The following is a 23,262-nucleotide window of genomic DNA, read 5'->3' on the forward strand; positions in this document are numbered from 1 at the left end:
GCCTGGAACGGCGAACCGCAGCCAGTGGGAGCCACGATCGGCCGAACCTGCGGACGCGGCAGGTAAACAAATCGGCCCGGCCCACTAGGGGGCTTACCCTGGCGGGCTGCGTGCCAAAGGTTGCTGATCCCTGAACTATAATAATGCATAATAAATACCTAGCTCTTGTATATCACTTGTCGTCAGTAGACCTCAAAAGTGCCTCGCAAAGGACAGCCGTGTCATTATCCCCATTCTACAGATGGGGAAGGTGAGAGCTTGCTCCTTTGTAAAGCACTTCGAGGTCTACTCATGAAAAATGCTATATAATAGAATAATAATACTTATTATTATTGAGTTGTTAAAGCCTAGTACATGGGTTGCGGGCAAACCTTGTGGCTGTGACCACACTGCTCATCCCATTTTGCTAAATGGAAGGGGGATCCTCAGAGGTAAGTAGGGAATCCTAGTAAGTAGAACCATGGAATGTTAACCTTTATATTTTGTATACTAAAGCCTTCATAATTAGAGTGTTCTGCAGTGGGCTCTGAGGGCTGCCTGGGCAGAGCTCAGTGCAAGATCAGGTCTAAAAGATATCCAAGGAACAACGTAATGGCTTTTTAATATAGGGGTGGTGATGGCATTATATTGAGGTGAGTTAGCGCTTGTAGGACTGCTGGAAGAAGTGAATAGCAAGAGGGATTTGATTAAAGGGAGGTCAGTGCAATTTGCACAGAATGCAATGCACAGAAATTGATATAGTAGAATTTGGTATTGATGATCCATGAGTTTCTGCTGTTGAGTTAGAGGCCTCGTTTGAGTGCATTAGTGGCTTTGGGTTTTTTGTTTTTTTCCAAATGGCTTTTGATTAGTCGGCTTTAGGGATGTGTCGTCACCTTATTTTCAGTAGATAGCACTAATTGACTAATATACCATTCCTAGAAGTGGTTGTAATTTGAAAATATTACCTTTCTAATCACTCCCTAGAAAGACGGGGGTGAAAAAGATGCTCTTTATGCCAGGAAGTGGGAGTCTGTTGTCAGAAAGGAAGGCTTTCTCTTTCCTCTGGGATAATCTCTTTGCAAAGCCTTTAATGTATTTTCAGCTAAGTCACATTAGCAAACGGCAATATCTTTGCCACGCTGTCACTAGTGAAGTGGAACATAGTTTGGCAGGTAGTGGCTGTTAACTCTTTAAATTGCTGAACAACACCTGTAAAAGCCAGTAACCCACTAGGATTGCTGTGCTTCAGCATTACTGGCAACTGTTTGGAAGGGGGAAGCTAGTCTGTGGGAACTAACAAAGGGCACAGAATTCCAGAACTATAACAATGTTTGTTCCTTCAGTTTATTTAGTCATAGAAGTGCCATGGTGTTATAGGAGGCCATTAATGCCTCTGTTAGAAGGATCTTGGTCAATTACATGCAAATTTTGCAATCTGTAAAGTTATTGGCTGGTTAGGATTCAGGCTCTTTATGTGAAAAGTTTCTCAGGTTATACGTCATGGATACACTTGTGAAGTTAAATCTTTAATTTTGACTATATCAAAATGCTTAACCTTACTGTTCAAATTTCATGACATCTTAGTGCATTGGAGTGGCAAAGTAAATCACCATATTTATTTATTTCCTTTTTTCTTTTACTGTTTCTTGTAAATGGAAAAAGTCTTCATTTTTATAGAATTGCCAGTCAGAACAGATGAACTAGTGGCCTTTATTAGTTAACTCATGTTTGTAGAATCAATTGTGTGTGTATATGTTGTATGCAAAGTACATGCTTCCATATGCGTTTATAGCTGTGTGTGTATATATATATGTGTGTGTGTATATTTTATATATGTAATATAATATATATATATATAAATAAAATGAGATGAGGTTGTCTTGGGGTCTTGCTAATTTTAAATGTTCATAACTAGAATGAACTCAGAATGAACTGATTTTCTTCTTCACATGGATTGATTTTTTTTTTTTTTTGAGACTTTGAGATCTACAAAGCTGCCAGTCGAAAATAAATTCAGTTCCATAGTCTTAAAGTTGATGCATACTTGATGCTAGCTACTTAGTTTTAAAAATGCCATGTTAGTGCTCAGGCCTGCTCCCCGTTCTATTCAATGGGAGTTTTCCTATTGCCTTCAGTGGGAGCAGGAGCAGGCCCTAAACTGCAGACACAGAAATTGAAATGAGGTATGATAGTTGGAAATGTAAGGGTTCTCAAGAGATTTCTTATTTACAATCTTGAACACAGTGGATGAAATCAGCTGCCATAATATTAGTAAGCATAAGTTATGGAGGGGTTTTGTGGGGGAGAGGGGAGGAAGACAGAGAAACATGGGAAAGGTGGGGATAGCACTCCTATAAGATTAGGTTATTCAGCTTGTTTCTGCAATTTTAACTTTTTTTCCCCTCCCCCCCCCAACAATATTTGTCAATAGATGGCCACCCAAACCCTCAGCCCGGAAGCGAGGACAATACTGGTGGTAAGAATTTTGTAAATGTTTTAAATAGCATTTGTCAGCCGTCATACTCAGACCATTCTATTGACTTTTCTTTTTAAATGAACCATTCATCTTTAAATGATTTGGTACATCAAGGCATTTACTTCTGACTATGCAAATAATGAACTTGATGAACTTAGACATGATGAAAGAACAGTTGAGAACAAAGAGAAAATGCTTGATTTTGCAAACAAATCATGCAACAGCCTTAGTGACAGTAATAGAACAGGAGAGTCAGTTTCCTTTGCTCTCATTTTTAAAAAAGAGAAAAGGTGAGCATGGGTCAATATTTGCATTCGAGTCCCTAGAGCAAGGCACCTAAATAAGTGCTTTGATTTATCGTCTCCCCACCTTGACAAGATGAGTTCCCACAGATCTCATTCAAGTCAATGGGAACTGCAAAGTTCTAGTGCTATTCTGACCAAACTTGCTAATTGGTTGAAAGGTTGTTTTAGTATCTCACACGCACATTTTGAAACTATTTCGCGTTAACTTGTAGCATATAGAATATGCTCTATGGAAATCACAAACTCCTAAAGTTTTTTTGGATTTTGAAATTCTGATAATCTAGCTGAATTTTTAATATACCTTTGTGGGTGAGAGAGAAACTAGTGGAGGGGAGTAGTTCTGGCATTGCACTAAATTTGTTCTTGAGAGTCTACCTTAAACCTTGGATTTTGTCATATATGAAGTAAAACATAGTTTTCAGCATGTCACGGATAAATGTATGACACACATGTTCCAAATAGTTATTTTTCAGATGGCTCAAGTTTCCTATCAGCTTATAGAAGCTAAAAAGGGGTTAAGAGATCAAGGATGAACATGTCCTAATAGTTTAAAGGAAGAGTCAAGATCAGGTATAAACACTTAAAAAGGAAGGCTAACCATTTTATTTACTCTTACAGGGAACTTTAAGGATGAGGACTTACTTGATGGTAAACTTCCACCAGAAAAAAGGGGTAAGATAATGTCCAACACTTCACAGTGAAACCCACTGCTATCTAGGTTTTGCCTTAGACTTGTGTGTCACAAACCGGTTAAAATGATTTAATAATGCTAGATTTTTGTCCTGGTCTGTTTGAGGCATGGAAATTGTTATCTTCCAATTTAACCATTATGTACTTTGTTCATTCAGAAAAATTGATGATCCAAGGAGGTGGAATTGATTCAGGAACTCTAAACAATAGGTTTAAAACTACAATGATGTGAAAGTGGTACTTGTTCCAGCATTCACAGTGGGTAAAATTTCCAAATGCACCTCAGCACCATGTCTAGTGACTTAGGAGCTTACGTCCTATTGACTTTCAATGAGATTTAGGTTACTAAAAGCTTAAGTCCCTTCTGAAAATAGGACTTAGGTGCTTTTGGAAAAAAATTCCCCAGCCATTGTTGAGACGCTCTAGTGCCTTGCTTTGGGACAGAGACTTGAAATTTGGCATAGGAATAGCACTGGTGCCAGGAATGTGCATCTTGCTTTTCCCGTGGGGGAAAAACCCACTGGTATTTGGCCAAGTTATAAGCCTTTGAAAAATCTGTGTGCACACGCTCAGTAGAGACTTTAGTTTGCAGTTAAATTTTCTTGAGAATCTCGTCTGCAGAGAACATGCAGCAGCCAAGGTCTTCAGTGGGTGAGCAGGACTTTCCCTGTGATTACTGCTCCCAACTGCTGCGTGCTGCTGTGGTTCTCAGTTCTGATACCTGGCACACGGAGTCTCTCTCCTATCCTCTCTGTGCTGGCACCAAGCGGCAAGGATGAGGAAGCCACCTGACTTGAACAGAGGGGACAAGAGCTGGAGTTGGGGTGGGGAAAAAATAGATTGGGACAACAAGCTATGGAGACTAGGAACTTAAGGGTAGGAAGAGAAGTCAGGTGTGGAGAAGGGACAGGTTAGAGAGAGTGGGGCAGAAGGGTCTGTGCCCACTAGAGCGCACACCTTCAGCACCTGAGATTCCTCAGTGTCAGCGTTCTCTGCTTACAGAAGATATCTGTGAAACGCACTGGCAAAGACTGTCTCCTCACCATCTGATTCGTCCAGAGAGTGGATGACAACTTACTACTGCTACCAGTTACTCCATTAGCTCAAATGGCAGAGGTCTGTGTGGTGGATTTAAAGGTTCCAGCCTCTGTGGTGTCACCTGATGGAATTCACGTGTCAGCTTGCTTTTCAAATGCTTTGGAAATTATACACACAACCATGTTAAAAGAATATTAAGGTTGCAAAGTCAACCATTCAGAAGTTAAGAAATACCAGAACTAAGGTTGCCTGTGCACTGTGATAGACTTCAATTGCACGGTCACATAGGGTATCTGCATCATTCAGTGCAGAGGACGGGTGGTGCTCTGGGAATGAATCAGAGTTCCTAATGAATAGGGCTGTTACTTGTCGCACCCCTGCCTCACTTGTTACAGAAGTTGGAAGGGGTGTAGTGAATGAGGCAGGGGACTGCAAGAATGGAAAGGAAAGTCTCTGATGGTTAAGGCAGTTGAATGCTACAAAGGAGAACTGGATTCTTTTGCTGCCTCTGCCACAGAGTTAAACCAAACTTTTCACAGGTGGCCGCTAATTGTATTCGTTTTCTAGGTTCCCAGCTTGAGACCCTGGGGCCTGATTTGAAGAGGTGCTGAGCGCTTACAGCTGAAACTGAAGGCAGTGGGAGCTGTGGAGCTTTGAGCACAGAAAGTGCTATATAATGCTAAATACTCTGGCACTCAAAATTAGTCTTAATCTCTGAGCCTCAGTTTCCCATCAGTAAAGTGGAGATGCTAATGCTGCCTTACCACACAGAGCTGTTGTGAAACTAAGTTAATGTTTGTGAAACACTTAAATAATTTGGTGATAAGCACCACAGAAAACCCCATGAGGAAATCTAATAACTTTGTGTTTAAAGAAGAATTTGAATGGTGTGCAGTAAATTAGGCCTGGGGGCTCTACATTGAACCATGAGAATAAGATTAAAATATTGAATTAGCTACTCATTCCCTGGGAACCATTCATCCTATGCATTTGATGCAGGTTCCTGTAGGAAAAAAATGGTCTGTGATTATGCAATTAATGAGAGTATCACAATAAATACACCCAAGGAGGTTGAATTAAGTTTGCACAGGCAACCATAGGTCTGGCATTTCCTACTTTTGAGTGCTTGACTTTGCAACCTGAATAGTCTTTTAACATATTTTGTGTAATTTCTTTATTAGTTAAACTTGAAGTCTGTTAATGTAGCATCCGGAGATAGTGGGTCATTTTGCATGATGCATTGACATAGAGTCAGGTTTCAGAGTAACAGCCGTGTTAGTCTGTATTCGTAAAAAGAAAAGGAGTACTTGTGGCACCTTAGAGACTAACCAGTTTATTTGAGCATGAGCTTTCGTGAGCTACAGCTCACTTCATCGGATGCATAGCATATCGTGGAAACTGCAGAAGACATTATATACACACAGAGACCATGAAACAAAACTTGAGTGCGGATTCTCATTGTGATAAGGCTGTTCTCTAAAAAGATTCTTCTAGCAATGAAATTATTTGTTCTTACAGGTGAAGGTGATACCAATCCCAAGAGTGGAGGAGAGGCGGAGGGTAAGTGCATGGATTTTCATATATCTATTGTATCTGTACGTCATCTTTAAAAAGTTAAACATCTAACATTAGGCATTCCTTTTATTGCCTGCAGGTTTAGAATTTTAATAGTGCTAATAAGCACTGGCGGTGCTTTTCAGCTTCAAAATATTATACAAAATCTAATATTTTTACTTCAAACAGCTTTGTTCCTGACACCTTTTTTTATACTTCACTTCTGATGGGTCAAAAACTGAGTTCTTAGCCCTGGTCTACACTAGGACTTTAGGTCAAATTTAGCAGCGTTAAATCGATGTAAACCTGCACCCGTCCACACGATGAAGCCCTTTATTTCGACTTAAAGGGCTCTTAAAATCAATTTCCTTACTCCACCCCTGACAAGTGGATTAGCACTTAAATCGGCTTTGCCGGGTCGAATTTGGGGTACTGTGGACACAATTCGACGGTATTGGCCTCCGGGAGCTATCCCAGAGTGCTCCATTGTGACTGCTCTGGACAGCACTCTCAACTCAGATGCACGATTGTCTGCCGTTGCTCTGACGCAGGGAGGGGCGACTGACGACATGGCTTACAGGGTTGGCTTACAGGGAGTTAAAATCAACAAAGGGGGTGGCTTTACATCAAGGAGTATTTTCAGGCAGGACTTCACGGAGGGTTCCAATAAGAAATGGTGCACCTAAGTTATTGTTCTTATTGGAACAAGCAGGTTGGTCTGGCCTCTGATTGATACATGGCTAGATTTACCTCGCTGCACCTTCTCTGTAAGTGACTGCAGTGTGACCTAGAGGAGTGAGTCCCCTAGATGGGGGAGGGATTTGCATATGAGTACAAAACAAATCTGGTCTATTTCTTGTTTTGATCCACTCCATCTATCTTTTACATCTTTGGCTGGCAGCAGACGGTGCAGAAGGACTGCATGCCATCCACATCTCATGGCTGCTCGGCAGAAGATGGTGCAGTAGTGTTGGATCATATTAAAGAAGTTCTGTATTAAAATCACAAATGAGTTTGATTCCCCATAGTTTAAATTCCAGGGTATTACTAATTAAGAGGTCTCTTGGTTTTTGGTACTGTTTCTCTCCCTCTGTGTGTGAAACTTGCAAGCTGCTAGTTGTGTTAGTACATTCTAAGACAGAGTCTGTTCTCAAAGCAATTCACAGAGAGAGAGAGACCCAAAGCAATACTCTAACAATAGAAACAGCACCCAGAGACTCCCCGCCCTTTTGCTGTATTAACAATTGTGATTAAAATAGAGATAGAGGATGTATGTGGATGGATGCTTGGTGTGGATAATAACTGAATGATCAGGGAGGTGCCAGCCTAAGAATCCAGTGTCCATCGGCTGAAGAAGGCGTCAAGTGGAAATAACCAGAGGACCCCCGGAGGGCAGACTGGAATCCACCCAACAGCCTCAAGAATGGGAGAACCAAAGAACAAGATAACATCTAGGAGCCGTCAGGAATGTGCTATCTGCTGATTGATTCAGCAACAGCATGATGAAGCAATTCCCATAGACTGGCATAGAAAGAAATTCCTATAAAAATAGACTCTAGCAAGTGAGAACTTTGGGGTCTGATTCTGCAAACCAACTTCCAGGAGCATCAGATGAGCATCTGACAAGGCCCTGCTCCCTCCTCATGTCCAGGCCACCTGGCCAGTGGCTTGGCATGAGCAACTCCAAGGCTGGTAACTATGATAACAACTTTGCAGAACCTGTGTGTGTGTGTGTGTGTATGAGTATGAGTATGAGTGAATGTGTGAATAAATATGAGATTGAATGGAATGTTATAGCTATAACTAACTGCTTACTATGATAACAACCTTGCAGAACCTGTGTGTGTATGAATGAATGTGTGAATAAAGATGAGATTGAATGGAATGTCACAGCTGTAACTAACTGCTTACTATGATTCTTTCTGTATTCACAATAAATGTGGTATTTTGCCTTTTTCCCTTTAATAAGATCCTGCTGGTTTTTAATTTATTGGTACAACAGTAGGACTGCTAGCCATCCTCATCTCTTGCCTGCCCGGCAGAAGATGATGCAATAGGACTGCTAGCAATCCGTATCGCCTGCCTGCTCACCATAAGATGGTTCAATAGGACTGACTGCAGGACTAAAGAGAATGACCTGGTCAAGTCACTCCAAATTTAGTTCCTGCGCCCATGTCTGCCCAGAAGCTCCTGATCGACCTCACAGAGGCGACCAGGAGAACCTCAGACATGACAATGACTGCTGCCAGTCCTACTGTACCATCTGCTGCCACAAGGCAATGGGTTGCTGCTGCTGTGTAGCAATGCAGTACCACGTCTGCCAGCACCCAGGAGACATACGGTGACGGTTACCTGAGCGGGCTCCATGCTTGCCGTGGTATGGCGTCTGCACGGGTAACCCAGGAAAAAAGGCGCAAAACGATTGTCTGCCCTTTCTTTCACGGAGGGAGGGAGGGAAGGGGGGCCTGACGACATGTACCCAGAACCACCCGCGACAATGTTTTAGCCCCATCAGGCATTGGGATCGCAACCCAGAATTCCAATGGGCAGCGGAGACTGCGGGAACTGTGGGATAGCTACCCACAGTGCGACATTCCGGAAGTCGACGCTTGCCTCGGTACTGTGGAAGCACTCCACCGAGTTAATGCACTTAGAGCATTTTCTGTGGGGACACACACACTCGAATATATAAAACCAATTTCTAAAAAACCGACTTCTATAAATTTGACCTAATTTTGTAGTGTAGACATACCCTTAGAGTAGAAAATGTGAACCTTGCACACAGCATTTCACAAGGTTTAAATCCAGACTTCAGAGTGCTCACTCGTTTTTGCATGAATGTACTTCATACCATGTCTATCGCCATAATGGAGTGCACTCATGCTGTTTAACATGATGAACTACTGAAAAATTAACTCTTCTAAATCTATGCTTGACTCTTCAAAATCCATGAAAAGAAGGCAGAATCAATGTCTAAGATTACTTCAAATGTTAGTGCTGTTTTGGAAACATTCAGAGTTTGTATATCTTTTGAGAAAGAAGCCAAGTCTGTCCTCATTTATATCTAGAAAAAAAATGTCTTGTTTATAGCCTCTCAAGGAGTGATACCTGGAATTATAAGTGCTGTGGTTGTAGCAGTTGTTGGAGCAGTATCTAGCTTCATTGCTTACCAGAAGAAGAAACTCTGTTTCAAAGCAAGCGGTAAGATTTTAACTAGTTTTTCTCCTTTGTGATCTGTTGTAGCTCTTAATTAGAAAGATTATAGGGAATTTAGTAATCAATATAAAACACATCAGCCAGTCTTAATGGCCCAATGCATTAGCAGTCATTATGAAGGAATAATATATTTTAAGTGAGGCTTAAAACTAAGAAGTTTGAGATGTTTTGGCAAAAAAAAAAAAAAAGATTTTGTTTTAAAGTAGGAGCCCAACCCCCCCAAAGATCCCATAGCTCAGAAAAAGCTGGACTGAGGAATCTCAAATGTTTCCAAAAATTCTCCACTCGCCAAAGAGTGAGCATGAGAGAGTTTAAGCAACACTTTTTTGAGAGGAAAAATAGAAAATTAGAGGAAATGGGGAGCAGAATGTTTACACTGGAAACTGCCTTTCAACTTTAACAAAAGAGTCACTATCTTGGCTCTGTAATGTCACTAGTGGGCCCAGGCTAACCCACACTTTGGGAATTATGAAGATTAAGTACACAGCTGTTTCCCACACACTAAGCTTCTAATAACAGCACAGGAGAGTTTATTCCTTTTTGAAATGTTCATCTTCCCATCATTGGTTTCTATCCCTCTCTCCTCCCCCACTGTTTTCCTAAACCAAGGATATGAAGGCCAGGATATTACATGAAAAGTCACACAACACAAAACTTTCCCCCAAATAACTTGCAAGGGCAATAACACGGTTACTGGGTACAACTTAATGCTTCATTTGGTCTTGGTGGCACTCTTCTTTCTTTTTAGTTGTCTAGGCTCTTGTAGGAGCTCTGAATTATGCACCCTAAGCTTTCAGTGGCCACCCTCTGGAGAAGCCTCTCCGGAGGATGATCACTTGGCCACCTAGTCAGTGTAAGGAGGCTATACCCATCCATCAGTGGTTTCGCAGTTAAGCAACTTTAAGTTGCTTTGCTACAGAGCATCCCCAGCCTCTCTCACATTTGCTCTTGTATCTGCCATTACCGGTCTTAGGAAAATGCAGGTAACACAAATGCCTGATGTCTTACAATGTTTGTGTTTGTATCTCAGGAGATCAAGAGAATGTTAATATGGAAAATCAGCAAGGAGCACATGCAGAGCCACCTGGTAAGAAAAGGATCTGGAGGGAAGAGCAGAATTTTTGGCAGGAATCTGTGTGGACTTGAGCCACAGAAATTAATCTCCTAAAGAGACTTATCACTTGCACTAGACATTCTTGTAGTCAAGTGTTTATAACTGCAAGAGAAATTAATTCTGGACTGAAACAAGTTTCAAATTTAGTTTCATTTATATTAGATGGTAAAAACATAGAACTAAAGCAAATTAATAACCCTTTACATTTTTTCTTTATGGTGGTTGGATGAAATACCTGAAATATTAAAATGTGTAAGGAAGTAGTGGGAATGTAAATGGGTATTGTAATCAGAATTGTGAACTGAAAGAACACAAAGCTGCTACTTTAAATCAATTATTTGAAAAATGATATGGAATGGTGGCTGGCTGGTATGTTTTTTAGTGGAATGTGTTGGGAGTCTGACTGTAGCCGTAGCTGTGCTGTCTGACACTAGACCAATAAAGCTGTGCCGGAGTTGGCATTAATAAAAGGGTAACGGTATTTGAACAAAGATGCAATTACATAAAAGCAAGCTGGAGGCAGGGAAAGTTAAACTGACTAGCATACTGTTGTGCACCACAAAGAATCTTTTATAAAAGAGAAGCATAAAACAGCAAACTTACTTTTTTTTTTTTGTCTGATCATGTCTGTTAAGAGTTTTTTCAATGAGCTCCAACTCTATAGTGCAATGCAGACATGGCTGTTTAAAATGATTGGCTAGGGAAATTGATGAGGTATTGCCTGAGTAGGAAACCTGGCTCCAGGAAGCCCTAGATAAATTTGGATTAGGGAATTGTTGAAGTGGTATAGCCAGAAAACAAACTTGGCTTCTGTCAGTTTCACCCCTTCTGACTGGCTAATGAAGGGATGAGTGGGAGTACTCAGCAAGGCATTGAAGTTTTGGAGAGGATTCTGCATGTACCATATATTTAAAAAGAAAATGAAGTTGAGCTTCTCACAAGAGTGTAGGTTATGAGTAACTGTACGTGTCCTCCTGTGTGCTTAGTTTAAAACCAGAACTAGGCCTTTTCTGCTTTTTAAAACTGGGCAAAGTTACCTGCCTTATTACTCCAATACAGTCAGTTTGTCCCCACAGACTTGTTAGCTGGTTCAAGATCTCTTGCATAAACTTTTCTGTAATACCTTATCAATTCTTTTATAAAACTATAAAGCAGGTACCTTTCTCTCCAACTGTCTTCTGAAGGTGAGAGTGCAGCTAGTTCTGGATATCCACCTCAAACTAGAGTTATTCTGACAAATAGTTTAAATACAGATATTAATTCTAGTCCTTTTAAAATTAATCTGGTTATATTAGCTCAAAAGAGGAGCAGATTTAAAATATCTAGATATTCATTAGATTTTAGTTTAACACTGTATCCTATCCCTTTGGCCATAGTGAAATATACCTTTATAAGATCCTGGATTAGGTTACCATTGTAATCTAGATAAATATAATACTGTAAGACCTCTGCAAAATTCAGGTTCATGTATGAGTTAGACAGAGTAGGTTAAAAGTTTAAACTTTGTTTAGGATTCCTGGACTTGGTTGTGATATGCCACAATTGTTATAAAATTAGTGATTTTTTTTTAGGGGTTGAATAAAACCGCACAAAACCAAAATCTTTGTATACATTGATATCTGACCATTTTCTCCTAGATGCTTGTGCAAGCATGTTACATTCCAGTCTGAGTTTACTATAACTGCATATTGCAGATACTGTAACTGCATATTGCATAAATAAAGCTAAACTTCCCATGACCCAAAATCACCCTTGTAGACACAATTTGTGCCTGCAAAAGTACCCTTTTTGTTTTGCATCCACAGTGAATTGCAGGGGAAGTTCGTAGAAGTTGTATTTCTGAATACTTGACTGCAGATGTAAATTAGGTAGCCATGTACATCACTAAAATTTATGTCTTCAAGTTACTCCTGGGTGCAAAAACATGCAGCCACCACTTTTTTTGCAAGCAGAATTCTGCTTACAGAGAGATCAGGCCTCAGCCCACCCCACTATATCAAATGCCCATTTATTTACTAAGATTAGAGTGTTCACACTTTTAAAAGAATCGCTGTTCTACAAGTTGGATTCTCATATATTGATAGAGAATTGTACTAAGCTTGATTTGGTTATTTTGTTTGTATATTTGTTTTTCTTTCTTTTTTCCCCCCAGTTCAGCGAACTCTTCTGCAGAAATAATCCAGGGAAACTCAAGGTGAAGAAAAGAACAGCAAAACTGGATAGAAAACCTGCATATCTGCCTGAAAAAACACAATGTAAACAGCAGGGGCTTGAGTTTCAAAATTGCATGGAAAAAAAAATATCCTCAGAAAGGATGGGAGGGATGTTTTCAAACAGCTGAGCGTTTTTCTGTGGTTAGCCCTGTGCAGCACAGTGTTGCCCACTGACAGTTGGCCTTAAAATAGTGACGTTCTGAAACAACTTGTGCCTTTTAATTCTCAACTCTGCTCTTGTGGCAAGAGCCATCGCTGGTGTGTCTCTGAACTGACTACTATTATGGCTAGCCCCCTTTTCTTACCCCTTCAAAAAAAATCTGTCGATCTGTTAAGGTACCATGACTCTGAACCAGCTCTAACATTGTAGCATTGCATGGGAACGGCTACACCACCCACCTCAGGGAGCCTCCCACCCTGGGTTGACAGACTTGGGCTAGCGAGACTCATGCTAGTGCTCTTAAAAATAGCAGTGGAGTCAGAGCTCTGAAGTTGCAGCTCGGGCTAGTGCTCTGGCTCTGGAGCGTAGAGAGGTGGGTGGGCGCCAAAGCTGGAGCTCCCACCAAAGCTGTGACGTCCACACAGCTATTTTTAGTGTGGGCAGCGCCAAGTCCCTGGAGCCCAACTCTGTTGACCAGGATTGGGAGGCTCGCTACTGTGTGCTGCGTATACTTACCCTAAATTGGGTAATCATGCCAGTGAAGACACCCTTACAGTTCACTTGAAAGTGAAGTTTAAAAAAAAAAAAATTCTAGTAAATTTTTACATTTTGTGGCACCTGAACGCAAATTGTTACATAGGTTAAAAAAGTAGCCATGTCATCTGAAATATTTGACCAAATGAGTGTGTGTGTGTATTTGCCAATGGTGTTGTCTGTGCAGCTGCCTGGATCAGCTAGCAGGAAGGAGGTACTTGTATCTGTCCTCTAAGGAAAAAAAAATTATTTTTTTCATTTTTCTTCATTATGTCTGTCTGGTACAGATCCAGAAAGCCCCAATGTGCTTTAGTGCATCCCCTCAGAGTCTCAAAGTGCTTTTCATACCGATTAACTAAAATTGAGTTGATCAAAAAAGGAAAAGCCTGCCTTACAAATCAGAACCCTACATTGGCTACTCTTCATTTGGCTGGGAGTGTTTTTCTGGTGTTTGTGAGTATTCAAACAGCTGCCAGGAATTAATTTGTATGCAAGTTGGGACTGACAGACATTTCCATAACTGCTCACCTGAAAGCTTGAACAGGTCATTATTTACAGTTTTGCTTTTGAAAGGTTTGTCATCCAGTCGGAAAGTAGAAACAATACAACTAACTTATGTGGTAACTCTGCAATGTGGATAATCAAGAGCACTCTACACTAGGGTGACCAGATAGCAACGGTGGAAAAAACGGGATGGGGGTGGGGGGTAATAGGCACCTATATAAGAGAAAGTCCCCAAAAATGGGACGGTCCCTTTAAAAGCGGAACATCTGGTCACCCTACTCTAAACTGAGTTCCTAAAAATTACTCTCCACACGATTCAGCAGAAACAGCCTCAGTCCTGCAGCTAATAGCACACAGGGGCTGCTGCACTTGTATGGAGCCCCAGTAAAGTCAGTGGTGCTCCATACAAGCACAGCAGTCTGCTTACATGCTGTCATTGAAGGACTGGGGCTTAGATTTGTAACTAGTACTGGTTACAATGAATAGTTTGACCAGCTGTACTGAGGAGATTTTGTTTGTAATAGAAGTTCAGTTTTTGTGCAATTTTACAAAACACTGTGAGGCAATTTTACTTAGAAGTGCATCTGGTAAGTGCATAGGTGAGAATCTGGAGAATTACAGTAATTCATACAGTAAACAAATTAACCTTTTTACAGAAGCTTATAATTTGGACTAGCACAGACTTTTTTCCTGCCAAAACCTGCAAATCTCTGTGCATTCAAATATTAATGCATCTAATGAGAACTCATTTTAAAGAGAACATGTACATGTTATTTTAGGAAGTTGATGACAAAGAGCTTTAAATGTTTTTTTTGTTTGTTTGTTTGTTTTAAATTATGAAACTCATTGGTAAACCAGTTTTTCCCCATTACTCTATTTTTTCCTGGATGAAAATGTTAAAACATGCAAGTGTGTTATTGATGGAGAAGTTACTATATTGTAGGTGAGATTCTTTGACCGTAAATCATTAAACTAATGAAATGCCTTACTTACCTTCACCAACAAATGTATTTCATATGTATCATTGTCAAGTGTCAAGCACACTGAAAGATGCCAATAGCTGTTTTGGGGTTCTTTAAACAAGCTTTCAATTTCTCAAACCTCTTAAGAATTAGTCATTAAAACTTCAGACTATTAACATTGTGCCTTTTTTTAATAAACATTTGTAAAGTTACTTTGGTTAAGTATCTTAAAATAGACTCCAGTTTATTTCTTTGAGCAGAAAACAATGTTAACTCTACGTCTGTGTTTGGATGGTCTAGAAAAAAGGTTGGAGGCGAGAGGGGAGTAGTCTACAAACTTGTTAGTTTTACCTTTTTGTCCTAAAGAGTTTAGATTTATTCTGAAAACATCTGAACATACAACAATACATGTGTGTAATTTTAAGTAAACCATGGGGGGAAAAAGTACTTGCCTATTTTTATTGTCTAGTGTGCAATGGATTGGAGAACAGACTGCAGGATTTGATTGTGGCTGATTCATATGCACTCAAATTTCTGTAGGTTTGTTTATATTATAGAGTAATTATTAAAACATCCAACATGGAATGACATTGTTTCTGTGCTTCCAGTTAGGCAAACAAAGACAAGTGGACTATATCAGTTTTGCCAGGTTGAAGACGTTCTCCAACTTAATGCCATTGCAGCTCCTCCTAGCAGTAATTATTGCAATGATACCTGTACCGCTTTTCATCCCAGCCTCTAAGTGAGGAGTTCATTGAAACACATGAGTGAGAACAACATGGGAGGGGTTCCAAGTGATATTGTTTTAACAATAGTAAACTTACTGAGTACCTCAGCTTTGGAGGATGCAAACTGATATGTGAAATTCGAACACAGAGAAGACTAATTCCACCACAATTTCAGTTGCATCATATAGCACTATTTGAATGGAAAGTCTGTGACTGTCTTAAAGCAGATTTTAAATTTTGCACCGTGCTCCATCCCTCACACTGCTCTGTGCTTGTTCGGTTTGTGGCTTTACGGACTAGAAGTATGGGACAGGGAAGAAGTGTGGCACATTGAGACATTCCCGTATTATCACAAATATGCAGTGTCACTATTGACAGCCAGAGAGGAAAGGCAAAAAAATAAACCCTTGAAAGTTTGAAAACTCCCTGATGCCATTCTATAATGTGTGAGCAAGGAGCTGATGTCATGATAGAGGTCCCTGTCAGCCACAAGGTGACTGTGGGAACAAATTTTCCTACATGGCACCCCATAAAGCTGTTAGGCCAAAATTTTCAAACTTGAGTGGCTGAAGGAAGGCACCTAAATATAGTCACCTGGTTTTGCAAATTTTAGCCATAGTGCTTAAGTTTCCCACTATCAAACTAATTCTGCAGGCAAAGCTTTTAACATTAGCATTAAACACCACGTGCCTGTCCTTCAAAATGTTTTGCACTTGACCATTTGCTTCCCTGCATAATAGCTTGTCTCATTCCCTACTTAAATCCCTACCTAATTTCTATATTGGGTTTTAATCAGTCTGGTACCTGAGGATGGAGTACCAGTCTTCAGCTCCCTCAAGCGTCTCCTCTCCTAGCCAAAGCAATTGCCAGTTCAACCTTGCAAGAGATCTTCAGTACAGCAACAAAAGAAGTTTAATTATCATTAAACTATCCAGAGACGAAAAACATTTTGGGATGCAAGAAACTATATGAACTAGCTCTCTCTCTCCCCAAGTCTTCACCCTCTTACTGCTTCACTCAGGCTTACCTTCTGGGTGCATCTTTCTATGTTATGTTAATATGCCCAATCCTTCTCTTACATGAAGATATTATCCCTAAATCCCTCTTGCTTTACTAGCATGAGTTTGTGATCAGTTATCACCAAGCTATTGTAATATCAAACAGGAAAGTCCAGTTGGCCCATCTAGTCAAAGAAACACTTCAGGATAATAATTTGACAAGGTTTTCACACACTGGCATTGATGCCTAGTGCTTTTATCCCATTAGCATCCATGAGAGCTGAACAGCATGACAATTTGAAGGGCACAGAAACTTTTGGAAAACTGTATCTTTGACCCGTGACTTTTTTTTTTAACCCCATAACTCCCACTATTGGCTATTTTAAAAACATGCCTAGTTTAAATGTTTCTGAACATTAACTTTTAATGTAAAACTTTGATATAACATGGGTCAGTACAACCACTTTGAACTGAATTACATTTTATTTTTTAAAGTCCGTTTTCATCCCTGCTGTCAAATCCCTTAGGCAACTGTTTGGGTGCTAACTGAACTCTGTATGCCATGGGAAAGACATCAAGATGGAAAAAAAAGGAGAGCAACAATAGGAAGGAGGTAAGTGTAACCCTTCTGCCCATCAGAGTTGGCAGCAACAAGGGCCGGGTTGAATATCTAGGGGATCCATTCCAATCACACAATGCAAACCGGCTCGAGCCCCCACCCAGTGGGGGACAAATATATACCACCCCCGCTGGGCGCCTCCAAGAGGCAATACTTCCCCTCTCGCAAGCACCTAGTCTGAGTGTAGCAAAAAGCCTTTTAATAACCGAGAGAAACAATGTGGCATTATGTTGGGGAAACACCACCAACAGGATTCGTAACACAACCAATGAGCAAAAACCCCACCCCAAGCAAATTGGGGCATGGCCTTTCCCTTTGGTTCTTGAGTCCAGCAATCCCAAAGTCCCAAAAGTCCAATGACCCATAAATCTCTATCCCTGGTCAGGGCAGCCCCAGAGTTCAAAAGTTTATCTGCAGAGCTTTACCTCCCAACCTGGGTGGAGATGGAGGCAGGGGTAAAAGGCACCTTACGTGATCTGAAGCTGACCGCCCCACAGCTCCATAGGCCTTCGCTCCGCTCCACTAGCCGCCCCACAAACTGCTTCGCTCCGCTCCGTGGCCCACCAGCAGCTCCCGCCGTCCCACGAACTGCTCCGCTCCGCTCCGCGTCCCACCAGCAGCTCCCTCCATCCTATGAACTGCTCCACCAGCCTGTCCACAAGGCACTCCAGCTGTCCTGCAAACTTCTCCACAATATATCTTCAGGCTCCCCCACTACTTAACACAACGCTCAGTGATTTCAGCTCTTAGTCAGTTCAGCTCTTTGGTGAATTCAGCTTGTAGTAGGGGAGCCTCAGTGCTGGTGCACCATTAGCCCAAAGTGAGCTCAGCAGCCTGTAACTAGACTCCTAATGAAATCAAAATTAGCTCTGATATTCCACAGTGGAGAGAGGAGGAAGTGCAATTAGCACATAAGGCCCTCACCAAGGGGCCCATGCCACCAAGTATTAATACTTGTCCCCAACCTCTCTCAGTTCACAGAGTTTTGGAACCTATGACCCTTGCCTAGCGAGTGCTACTTAGTTGATGGTGAGTCCCTCCATCATAACAAAAGGCCAAGTACAGTTCCAAGCACAGTTCCCATAATCAGGGTAATAACAATTTATTCTTCCTGCCCCAATAACAGAGACACTGGGGATCCCACAGCAGCCAAAGTGACCATTTGGGCAGCTATGGCCTCATTCTAGGCAGGGTGGGTGTGCCTATGCAAATGAGATCGGCCCCTGAAGTTCTTTTCCACAACTTGCCACACCTCACCACCAGATGTCAGGGTGGAGCTCATCCTGATGCTGTTTACATAAGTAACAGTGTATAAAATTTAGAGGGAAGGAAAAACAGCTGTGGAGGAAGGAAAAAATAATGCTGGTGACAATATTACAGAAGAAAGTTGATGAAAGGACAAATGGGAATAGGAGGAAAAGAGAATTTGAGTTTGAAAATGCATGTCCAGTTCAACCTTTAGCATTTGAAAAAATACTTTAAGATTTACTTGATGGAAAATGCTTATAAGAACTGTGTATTGTTGCACTATTGTAAAAAGGCTAATAGGGCCAAGCAACATTACTTATTAACTTTTCCTTCTTTAAGGAGTTGTACTTATTTCTTTTATGCATTGCAGGCAATGTAGAAAGAAAAACTTCAGTTTGGGAGACATGCTGGAGGACTCATGTAGCCCGTAGTGAAATATCATTATACTTTGTTTCTTGTTTGTTTGTTTTCTTAGACAATTATCTTTTTTTTTTTTTTAACACAAAAGGTATTGCACCACGTTGATGTAGCTTTGTTACACCTCTTTATGATGGAGAAAGATTAGTGACAGAAATGGAAATTGGTAGGTTGCATAGGGACCAATTATCGTGACCTGATTACATTCAATAAGGGCAAATAGAGCACAGTCCAACCAGTAATTTATATACTTGGTGCTTCAAAAGAGTTAAATTCCCAAAGCTGAGGGATTCAGTTGATTTAAAGAATAGGAATATAATTAATGCAAGTGCACACAGTTTTATGGAAAATAGGTCTTGTCACGCAAACCTGACTTCATTCTTTAAGACTACAAGTTTGGTTGATAAAGGTAATTGTGTAGATGTAATATACTTCAACCTTTGTACCCAAAGACATTCTGATTTTAAAAAATAAGAAATTATACATATCAATAGAGCACATGTTAAACGGATTAAGAACTGTCTAATTTTTGAGATTAGTTAATGGGGAAACAACACCGAATGAGGATATTTATAGGGGGATTCCACCGGGGGTGGTACTAGGCCTGATGCTAATCAAAATTTTTATCAATGATCTGGAAGTAAATATAAAATTTGTGGAGGACACAAAGACTGGCAGAGTGGTAAATAATGATGAGAGGGCAGTCATACAGAACGATAAGCATTTCTTGGTAAATTGGGCCCATTCAAACAAATTGTGTTTTTAATACAGCCAAATACTTATACATCTAGAAACAAGGAAGGCAGGCCAGGCTTACAGAATGGGGGCACTGTATACCAGAAAGCAGGATGTTGGAAAAACTGGAGAGGATGCAGAAAAGAGCAACAAAAATGACTCGAGGGCTGCAGAAAATGGTTTACAGTGAGATTTAAAGAGCTCAATCTGTTTGCCAAGAAGAATATTGAGAGGTGATATGATTAAGGTGTATAAGTATCTTCATGGGGAGAGAACCTAGTGGAGAAAGTCCCTAACAAGAACCAGTGGCTGGAAGTTGAAGCCAAACAAACCTCAAAGCAGAAGTAAGGTACAAGTTTTTAATAGGGAAGGTGGAACAAACTACCAAAGTAAGTGATGGATATTCCATTTATTGCCTTCAAATCAAGACTGGATGCTTTACCCAAGGACAGGCTCAGCCTCAGGGTAACTGGGTGAGAGTTAATGGCCTGCAATATAGAGAAGGTCAGATTAGATGATCTTATGCCCCCTTTTGGCCTTAAACTCTCTGAAACTATACACAGTCCAGGTATGATAGCTCCTATTATAGTCTGTGTGTGTGTGTGTGTGTGTGTGTGTACATGCATACACCAGGGGGCCAAATTCAGAGATCATTGCAAAATGCTCTCACACCTTCCAATCCCTTCAACGTGTAAATTAGTACAAAGGCAGATTAACAGATCCAACGTATACCACTGAATCATCTCTGAAGAGGATTAATCAACCAACCAAGTGGCCACATGAGAGAGAGCAAGAAAAACAGGAGGATGTATCAAGGTATTAGTGAAAATACTTCAGTTTTTATGACCAAAAATGTTCATTGTATCATAGGAAACAATTGGCGGAATGGAATTGCTCTCCCCAGAATTCTGATAGGGGTCCATTGAGCAATACAGATAGAGCAATAAAACAGGTATCTGGCTCTAGTGGGGTAAGGCCTAACTTGTCCTCAGGAGGTGAAGATATGACTGTGACAAGGGTGTAACTGCCATTCTCCCCACTTCAAGCTTCTCAGATCTAACACGCTTATTTACAAAATACCTGATATGATATGGAGAACACAAAGAGATTTAAATGAAATGTGGGAACCATTTTTAAATTATATCAAGAAAAGTGTACATACAAAAAGTGTGGTGGGCCACCGTGTATACCAAACGTACATGCACATCAGTTATTCATAGAATCGAAGGACTGGAAGGGACCCTGATAGGTCATTTAGTCCAGTCCCCTGTACTCATGGCAAGACTGAGTATTATCTCTAGACCATCCCTGACCGGTGTTTGTCTAACTTGCTCTTAAAAATCTCCAATGATGGAGATTCCACTACCTCCCAAGTAAATTTATTCTAGTGTTTAACTACTGTGACAGGAAATTTTTTTCTAATGTCCAACCTAAACCTGCCTTGGTGCAATTTAAGCCCATTGCTTCTTGTCCGTCCTATCCTCAGAGGTTAAAGAAAACAAATTTTCTCCTGCTTTCTTGTAACAACTTTTTATGTACTTGAAAACTGTTATCATGTCTCCTTGCAGTCTCTTCTTCTCCAGACTAAACAAGCCCAATTTTTTCAGTCTTCTCTCATAGGCCATGTTTTCTAGACCTTTAATAATTTTTTGTTGCTCTCCTCTGGACTTTTTCCAATCTGTTCACATCTTAATGAGTTAGAAAATAAGGTTTACAGGGAATCTACTTTTATTCTTGCATTTATTCATCGTCTACTCTTGGGCTAAGGTTTGAAAAAGAAAAATGGTTAAATCTTTTTATTTAATTTTTTTAAAAGAAAATACTTAGATTTTTGTGGTGCTTTATATGTTCAAAACACTGTACAGCTGTTACTCCCCCTGGTGGGTAGGCACACACTTTTATCACCTATTTACAGAGGAGTAACTGAAGCCAAAAAGACACAGGCCCAGATCCTCAAAGGAATTTAGGTGCCTAACTCTCATTGATTTCAATGGGACTCAGGTGCCTAAAAACTTGTGAGGATCTTGGGGATTTACCCACGGGTGCCCACTGCATTAGTAGCAGAGGTGGGATTAGTACTTGGGACATCCTGACTCCCAACACCGCTTATTGCTTCAGCCTACATTTTGTAAAATGCTTTGCCATACCAAATGACGCATTTGTTAGTGATTTGTATTCAGCAGAGATGTGGATCTAAAATAGTTTTCTCACATAAGAAATCTTGCCCCAACATCAAGAGAGGGAAGATATGGTACATACAGAAAAGCCACCCACCAAGAAAATAGCTATTGTAAAGTAAAGCCATTAAACCTCAATGAGCGTGCCTAAGATTCCCTATTATTCAACTGCATTAGATTCTCTGTTACCTTCAGGAAGTCAACAGTTTCATCATTGAAATCAGGCTTAGCGCACATATGCATATGTTAGTTTGAAGAGAGGCATTCACAGGTCTTATGATGACTCCCTATTGAGTCATATAGCCTACTCCTTTTGTTGAAATTAGAAATGATTTCCTCAGCCACTTAAACTTAAACGCCAATAACTTTCTCAGCTTCAATGTTTGGGACTGACAAGAATGAATATATTTAGCTGTCTTAGCCAAAATAGTGATGATGACAATTTTCGTGTCTTCCATCATAGCAAAAACAGTTTCAATATCAATTTACATTATTTAAACTCAACTTGCTACTTGCTATTTGTTACCTGTTCAGTTTCCAAAGCTTTCATTCTTCTTCCCATTCTCAGATCACAGCAATGTACTAAATGTCTTACTATTTACAGATTCCTCTTTTCATTATAATGGGATCTTCATTTACTATTTCAGTTTAACCCTCTCATGAGTAGAACATGATCACAGGAACTGTTGTACATAGGCGCCGACTCTCTGGGTGCTCTGGGGCTGGAACACCCACAGGAAAAAATTGGTGGGTGCTCTGCACCCACCGGCAGCCAAGCTCCCCGCCCCACGTCTGCTTCACCTCCTCCCCTGAGCGCAGCATCCCCACTTCTCCCCCTAGCTCCCAGGGCTTGACGCCTCAAAACGACTGTTTCATGGCAGCAAGCGCTGGGAGTGAGGGGGAGGAGCGGGAACGTGGTGTGCTCAGGGAAGAAGCGGGACCGGGGCAGGGATTTGGGGAAGTCCAATAGGGGCAGGGAGGTGACGGAGTTGGGGTGGGGACTTTGGGAAAGGGGTGGAGTCGGGGCGTGGCTGGGGGCACCGGGAGGAGGGGGTCGAGCACCCACCGGCGCCGAGAAAAGTTGGTGCCTATGCTGTTGTAGCCTGATTTTTCAAAGATGCAGGCTTCCTCCGTGCATGTACCCGAGCCACCCCCCGGCCCCCTTGATTTCAGTGGGTTGTTGAGTGCTCAAGCAGTTCTGAAATTGAGCCATTTGTGCCCCCACAATAACACCACAGGACACATGAGGACAGGAAGTAAAGATCGAATTGAAACTGGAGCAGGAAGCATTAATGCTCTCTACTTTTGCAAATCATTCCAGGGGATTTTTGATGACTGCTAATGCTGTCCTGCCGCTCATTTTTTTTTAAGACCCCTATGCTCCTGTGAGTAACTGAAGTGGCATAATAATAAAAAAGACTTTGACAGACTCATTGAAACTCACTCTAGGGTCCTTCCAGACATAGCTGCAGTTCTGGGTGTCCCTCTGAGTATATTAACTATTAAAATCACCAAACTTGGCTGCAAATATTAATAGAACAAATATACAATAATATTGGAAAGGTGTTTGAACAACAACAAAGGTTAAATGG

The 23,262-nt window shown here is 40.9% G+C and overlaps 1 protein-coding gene across 1 annotated transcript in view; it reads left to right on the forward strand.

The window, feature by feature from the left end:
* The window catches only part of LOC102942090 (CD99 molecule (Xg blood group)), a 34,524-nt gene extending 19,543 nt beyond the window's left edge, over positions 1 to 14,981 (forward strand). The window contains exons 4-9 of the mRNA XM_027825612.3: positions 2,414 to 2,458; positions 3,382 to 3,435; positions 6,010 to 6,051; positions 9,136 to 9,246; positions 10,292 to 10,348; positions 12,528 to 14,981. Coding sequence (XP_027681413.2) covers positions 2,414 to 2,458; positions 3,382 to 3,435; positions 6,010 to 6,051; positions 9,136 to 9,246; positions 10,292 to 10,348; positions 12,528 to 12,553 — 335 coding nt within the window. The 3' untranslated portion in view covers positions 12,554 to 14,981. The remainder of the gene's footprint in view (positions 1 to 2,413; positions 2,459 to 3,381; positions 3,436 to 6,009; positions 6,052 to 9,135; positions 9,247 to 10,291; positions 10,349 to 12,527) is intronic.
* Positions 14,982 to 23,262: the final 8,281 nt, after the last annotated feature.

The sequence above is a fragment of the Chelonia mydas genome, chromosome 1 (genome assembly GCF_015237465.2).
Source record: "Chelonia mydas isolate rCheMyd1 chromosome 1, rCheMyd1.pri.v2, whole genome shotgun sequence".
NCBI classification, from domain to species: domain Eukaryota; kingdom Metazoa; phylum Chordata; order Testudines; family Cheloniidae; genus Chelonia; species Chelonia mydas.